Source organism: Octopus bimaculoides, chromosome 20, assembly GCF_001194135.2.
Source record: "Octopus bimaculoides isolate UCB-OBI-ISO-001 chromosome 20, ASM119413v2, whole genome shotgun sequence".
In the NCBI taxonomy this organism is placed as follows: domain Eukaryota; kingdom Metazoa; phylum Mollusca; class Cephalopoda; order Octopoda; family Octopodidae; genus Octopus; species Octopus bimaculoides.
In genome coordinates, this window is record NC_069000.1 from 26,222,568 (window position 1) to 26,230,299 (window position 7,732).

The following is a 7,732-nucleotide window of genomic DNA, read 5'->3' on the forward strand; positions in this document are numbered from 1 at the left end:
ATACCAGCAGATGACAACGTTTCTCTAAAAGAAATGGAGAAACTTTCAAAATACAAAGACCTGGAAATAGAGGTAACTCGAATGTGGAATCTAAAAACAGAAACAATTCCTATCATAGTAGGTACCTTAGGTATAATAAAAAATATTCAGACAAATACATAACAAAAACACCAGGACTTACAAATATATATAACATACAGAAAATTGCACTACTGGGCACTGCACACATCCTATGCAAAACACTTTCAATACAGTAACCATAAGAGCATCACAGCAAACCACAGCACATACCCAAGGCACACAGAGCTGTGCTCGGTAGTGAAGTGAAAGCACGTTATAAAAATAAAACTACTGAATAATAATAATAATAATAATCCATTCTATAGGCACAAGGCTGTAACTTTGTGGGAGTGGCTAGATGATTACATTAACCTCAGTGCTCTACTACTACTTAAAAGCTGTTCATCAATTGTTCATGTTTATTTTGTACTTTCAACAGGTGCTGACCGTTTCTACAATGACATCACTTTGATGATTGGTTATAAACCCTGTGTGTGGTGGAAAATCTCATGGCGTTTCATTACTCCTACTATTACTCTGGTAAGTTTTTTTATTGGCTCAATCCTTTTACTTAAAACCTTATCCAATGAAGAAGCATTTTGTGTGTGTGTTATCTACTTCACCTACTAGAAATAACATCCAAACCACCTTACCATCTCTCTCACTCTGTTTTTGATTCCCTCTCTCTCCCTCCCTCAGAATTGACTGATATGCTGTAAGAGAGTTGTAGAGGACTACGCAGAGCATCCCTTTCCCTCCAAGAAGTGGGAGTAGATTGAGCTAGAGATTAATAACACCTACTCATCTAACAAACAGAAATATTGCAATAAATTTGCAATATTGTTAATCATAAATAACACCCATAATGTCCATCTTGCTGTTAACTTAAGGTCTCTGGGTAAGACTTAGAACAACTTTTATAAAACAAAGCAACACTAATGCAAATAATAATGATAATGATAATCCCTTCTATTATAGGCACAATCATGATTATTATTATTATGTGATAAGAGCTCACAGCTTATTTTGCTAGGTATGATGGAAAGTGTCAGCTGTCCACAGCCAGCAGACTAAGGTGAGACTTGTTTACTGGCCATGCTTCAAGAACCCTGCAAGGAATTCTTGCAGTTCCAAGCAATGATGATTTTTGTAGGTGGTCTACCTTCACATTTGTATCAGTCTTTTTCAGCCATGTTGGTAGTTGAGTGTTGATACTTCCAAGTGTGCCAATAACTATTGGTATCATGTCTACTCTCCTCATTGACCACAACCTTCGTTTTTCCCACTTCAAATCATCATAGTTGTTTATTTTTCTTCTTTCTCTTTGATCCTATTGTCATCAGGACATGCTATGCCAGTTATCATGCATGTTCTTTCTTTTTTATTCACCACAAAAATGTCCAGTTTCTGATGTCTGGTCAGGTGATCACACTGAATCATTGCACCCCACAGGATTTTGCAATTCTCATTTTCGGGGACTCCTTTTGGGGTTTTCTCATACCACATCTGTGCTCTTTGTAGGCCGTAGTTTCCACAGAGCCCTCAATGGATCATTCTTGCCACATTGTCAGTGCATCTTTTGTATTCATGTTGTACCATTTTTAGGCATTCGCTAACAATGTGCCATACCATTTCACCCCTCTCACCACACATTCTGTATTTGCCACTGTCGGTAGTGTTGTCTATTCTGTACTTCACATAGTTGGTCCTTAATGCTTGCTCTTGAGCTGTGCATATTAGTGCTACTGTCTCTGTCTTCAGGTCACTCCTCCTCATCCATAACAACGGGTCTTCTGTATCTGTCTTGGCATTCTTATCTCTTGCAAACTGTCCATACATCTTTTTCCTTCCATGCTGTTTCTTTATTATTATTATTATTATTTATGGTTTCCTTTCATTATAACTTTATTTCAGCTGCTTTAGTACCAGACATCCTCCAGAGACCAAAAGTAGCAATGGTACTTTTGTTTTGCTATGCATGCTAAAATTATCACCAGATTGATTCCATTTTAGATGGAGAGTGTTTTCAGTAGTATATGGGCTGTATCCATCAAGGTTATCTTTTGTAGTTCACAGAGATTGGAGTTACCAGGAAGTTGCTTAATATACTCATCTCCTGTCTTTATCATTCCCATCACACCAATTACTACTGGTATTCGTCATCATCATCATTATCATCGTTTAACGTCCGCTTTCCATGCTAGCATGGGTTGGACGATTTGATTGAGGACTGGTGAAACCGGATGGCAACACCAGGCTCCAATCTAATTTGGCAGAGTTTCTACAGCTGGATGCCCTTCCTAACGCCAACCACTCAGAGAGTGTAGTGGGTGCTTTTACGTGTCACCCTAAGCTTCCACATTTTTGTGATTTCAATTTGCAGATCTTTATAGTGAGAAAGCTTTTCATATTCCTTTCTCGAGACTTGATCTTGTGGGACAGGCATATCTATTAACAGACAAGTTCCTCTTGATCACAATGTCTGGTCGATTGGAGTCAATTTTTCTGTTTGTTTGTATCAGTATTATTATTATCATCATATTTGAAAGTTTTTAATTTAAACAGTATCATCACCTTCACTAACCCTAATTTATCTTTTTTTCACCATTTTCAGTTAGTGTGGCTGTTCAGTATTAGCAAATTGAGCCCAGTAACATATGGAGACTATACATACCCAACATGGTCAATTGTCTTTGGTTGGATTCTTGGAATGGTATCACTGGTTCCTCTACCTGCTGTGATGATTTCCCAAATATTCAAGACGAAGGGAACCTTTATTGAGGTAAGAAGCAGTTACATCTGCTTTATTGGGCATCTGTGATACTGTGAGCATGCCAGAGTGTGTATGGTAGACTTCTCTGACAAGAACAATGTATATCTGAGTGTTCAGTTGTTTATTACACAGACACATCTATCCTTTATGCAGTTCTCAGGTACACTGTGACAAAGCTGGACCTTTGAATTACAAATACGATCTATCTATTGGGCTGCTACTTTAACTTTAGTGATTTAATACTTTACTGCTTTATTCTTTAGAGTGTGCTTCTTATTCAGATATCTGATATATTGACAATCAATATATATATTGTCAATATATCATATATCTGAATAAAACTCACACTCTAAAGAATAAAGCAGTAAAGTATTAAATCACTAAAGTTAAAGTCTGGTCATAGAAAGATCAATGGTTTCACATCCACAAAAGCCACAACCTTGTGGACAGCTCAATAGATTCTATACAAAGACAAATTTAACTCTTCACCTCGCAAAGGTGGTGAAATGCTACAGTCAGTTGATCAAATAACAATCAGAGACAAAAAGTTTTTTAAAGTTTTGGCTCGCTCAGTGATGCAGATTTTCCAGTACCCACTTCCATTAGCATAGGGGCCTAGTTGTTCTAAGATCTCCCACCTGATATCATATAGGATCCGTTGATCTATTAGGTGCCAGACATGGCTGGCCAGGGACATGACAAAATGTCTTTCTGGGACCCTGAAGGTTGCAGGAGCATCACTTGAAATCTGTGAAGCTAAACAGATAGCAATTGGCCTAAGTATAGTAGACAGAGTAGAGATCTTAACCAAGAGAAATGCCTTTATCACAATAAAAAACCACAAGCAGAACTTTGCCTCTTACCCCAAATGCCACCTGATCAACCCAGCCAAATCCGAAATTGGCCTGGCAAGCAGGCATATACTGAGGAAGATTAATGACAACATAAGGAGGGCCACCAGCCTCTCTCTATGGCACAGCACCAATGAAGTGACCTCATGGTTTAATGCTAACTGGGAAAGGAGCAGGGTTAGGTTTACACATTTCGACATTGTCAATTTTTACCCATCAATATCAAAACTGTTGCTGATTAAGGCACTTTCTTTTGCTAAGAGCTTAACAGATTTTAATGAGAGAGATATTAGCATTATCATGCTAATATCTCTCATGAGATATTCAACAGAGCTGTTCAACAAAGATTCAAGCAATATGACGCCAAGGGCTCCTTCAATGTGGCTATAGGAGCCTATGACAGTGCTGACATCTGCAATCTTATTGGACTATATATCCCATACACCTTAGGGAAGAAATTCCCTTCCCTAGCCATCTCTAAAGGAGCCAAGAGGCACATGCTAGATAGACTTAGAAAGGACCTAATTAGCGCCCTAGGTTCCATGGGACTCAAGATCACCATTGAGACTAATCTCACCACTGTAGACTTCCTGTGTTACTTTAGACCTGGGCTCTGGTACACACAGGCCCTATCACAAGCCAAACAAGAGACTGTCCTATGTTAACACAGCGTCCTGCCACCCTCACCTCCCCATTGTGAAGGGTGTCAACAAGTGGATCTTAAATCTATCCTCTAGCCAAGATATCTTCGATGCCACCACCCCCTACTACAACAAGGGGCTGGTCTTAGTGGGTTTAAGGACCACATCTCCTACATGCCAGGCCCTAGCACCTGGAAAATGAAGTGCTGCCAAAACATTGTTTGGTTTGCCCCACCTTCTCACTCAATGTCAAGACTTGTGTGGGAGGGATATTCCTCAGATTAATAGACAAGCACTTCACACAGACGCAGAGATATAGACATTTGTTCAACAGCGCCCAACATAAAAAGTATTTTAGCTAACACCCACAAAACACAGGCAAAGGCAGGGTGTACAATGACTGTCTAGTAGGGGACTGATGCGAGGCTGAAGGAATCATCAACAAGGCTACGGTGACACCTAGACCTGACAACCACAGTAGTAACAATATACCATCCAACAAATATGATGGCACTGGAGGCGGTGACAGTGGCAGAAACACCAGCTTTGACACCAACGACCCCAATACCAACACCACAGCCAGGGTAGATGACCAGTCCAGTACCAACACCTCAGCCAGGCAGGATGAACAGACCAGTACCAATGACAAGGAAGTAACAGGCCCCGCACCATTGTTCCCTCTATGACCAGACTTTAACTTTAGTGATTTAATACTTTACTGCTCTATTCTTTAGAGTGTGCTTCTTATTCAGATATCTGATATATTGCTTGAAAACATCTGGCCAAAGAAAATCCACCTCAACAAATTCCATCCAACCCATGTGAGCAATGAAAAGGGAATGCTAAAAAGATATATATTTATGTATGTTGACATACATATATATCTATGAAGGGCTTCAACACAGTTTCTGCCTATGAAATTAACTAACAAGGCATTGATCAGCCCAGTGCTATAGTAAAACACACTTGCCAAATCTACTGTGCAATGGGATTGAACCCAAAACAATGTGAGCTTCTTAACCACCAACCATGTCTCTGCCTATAGCCATGTTGTTATCATTATTGCAAATGTCATTGAGCAAGAAGTTCTAAGCAAACAAATCCCACAGCCCAGTTTCAGGTTTTTAATCAGAACCACCTCACTTGTCACAATAATGTCCCTTGGAAGTAACAGTCAAGTACTTAGGGTTGATGCAATAGATTGTTCTTCCTACCAAAAACAAATTTGTGGCCTTGTACCGAAGTTATGAATCAATATCATTATCATCATCATCATCATTATCAGTATATTGTTTATTACATCTGCTTTATTTTCATTTCATTTTCCAGCGCGTAAAGAAACTGATACATCCAGATCCAAAATGGGGACCATCTCTACCTCAGTACCGAGAACAATACATTGCATCTCTGAGTTTTAGTGAGAGACAACGAATGCTCCGTCACATCATGGAAAATGAGAAAGATGGACCTCATAACATGTCAGTAATTGGAGAGCATGCAAAAATGTTGCAGCTGCAATTGGATTCTGTATGCTGATGAAAGAAAGAAACAGATGCACACAATCAAGCAAAAATCCAAATTTAAAATGTTAAGAAAATATCAAATACATTTATCTATATTTGTATATATGTGGATAAATATATGAACATAGAAGCAACACCTCAAGAATGATATCTAAACATCTTTAAATATATTTTAAACAAATTATATGTAAACCAGTACAAGTTGGGTTCTTGCCTGCATTGTGTGGTTACAAAATACCGAAATCACCATGATCTCCTTGTTCTGGTCTGAGTTGCCAGTACACAAAACAAAAACAAGGGTTTGGTCTAGTTTTTTCTGTATTTCTTCTCCAGCAACAACCTGAACTGCCTCATCCAGATCAAGTCAGTCAGCTGAGTGAACTATAAGAATTCTATTTCTGTGGTCCAAAAAATGCTGTGAATGATGAACAAGGGTGACAGGCATTATCAACGATAATCTGTTGAGAACATTTTATGAATCTCCCTCACTAGGTTTTAAACATGACTGGTGAACACTTCAACCGAAATACTTTGTACCCCTCCTTCAACAATGTGCACTAGGGGATATCTCATTACAGAGTGTATTTCACAGAACAATATCGTGCAATTTAAAAAAATGATATTTGATGTGTTAAAAGAGAGAAAACAATCAAGAAACATTCTTATTGTTATTAACAACAATATCATAACTATTATTATTGATATACCTTTTAGCCAGGAGCACTGAAATTATGAAAGAAGAAAAGCTTGAACTATCAGATAGAAAATTACTTTTCTTAAGTTTTATCAATTCTTTTAAATATTTCCAAGTGAATGTCTTTTCCTTTTTCTTTCTTTACTTAAAAAAATAGCAAGGCACATATTTGAAATATCTGTAAGATTTACTTTTCATTAGTCATTGCTTAAGATATTTCAAAACATTAGCTTTAGAAATATACTTGTATATCTTTAAAAACAAACTCAAAAGACTCACAGGCTTATAAGCTTTAAATAGCTTCTAGATGAATTAGATTTTTTTAAACTTTTACTAATAATATATTAATTCCCACAACAAAAAAAGTGTTATCCCCTAAGTCTCTCTTCTTTCTTTTTCTGTCTGTCTCTCTATTTCTATTTCTCTACAGTAATTTTCTCAAAGACAGGATAGAAACAGTATATGATAATGATTTTAAAACAAAAAAAAAAGTGAGACATTAATTAGTGATGCTATTAAAAAAATGTATAAAACTTTCCAATAAAAAGATTAAAATTTAGACATGAAATTGTGAAAATATTTCTGTCTGAAATATCAACTTGGGAATTACTCTTGTCTCTGAGAGACTCAGCTCTTGTTCTGTTGAGCAGAACTTGATAAAATGAAAATCAACATACATACAAGCAGACATATAAGCATACATAAGTACAGATGCATATATAAATATCTTTATAATTTTTTCACACACTATCAATCATCCCTAAACTCAATCTCTGATTACTATTATCAGAGAATTCAGAATCCAAAACCTTCTCTTCCAACATTTAAAAAAGCACAATTTCACAATATAGCTGCTGTGCAATGGTCCAAAGTAAATATATATATATAGGTGTGTGTATATACGTATATATATATGTGTATATATGTATATGTATATATGTATATACGTATATATATATATATATGTATATACGTATATATATATGTATGTACGTATATATATATATATATACACACACACACACACACATATATATATATACAGATACACATATATATATATATACATATACACATATATATATATATACACATATATATATACATATACACATATATATATATATAAATATACACATATATATATACATATACACATATATATACATATACACATATATATATATACA

At 36.4% G+C, this 7,732-nt stretch overlaps 1 protein-coding gene across 1 annotated transcript in view; it reads left to right on the forward strand.

The window, feature by feature from the left end:
* The window catches only part of LOC106868737 (sodium- and chloride-dependent glycine transporter 1), a 57,878-nt gene extending 50,738 nt beyond the window's left edge, over window positions 1–7,140 (forward strand). The window contains exons 12-14 of the mRNA XM_014914134.2: window positions 500–600; window positions 2,675–2,842; window positions 5,655–7,140. Coding sequence (XP_014769620.1) covers window positions 500–600; window positions 2,675–2,842; window positions 5,655–5,861 — 476 coding nt within the window. The 3' untranslated portion in view covers window positions 5,862–7,140. The remainder of the gene's footprint in view (window positions 1–499; window positions 601–2,674; window positions 2,843–5,654) is intronic.
* The last annotated feature ends 592 nt before the right edge of the window (window positions 7,141–7,732 follow it).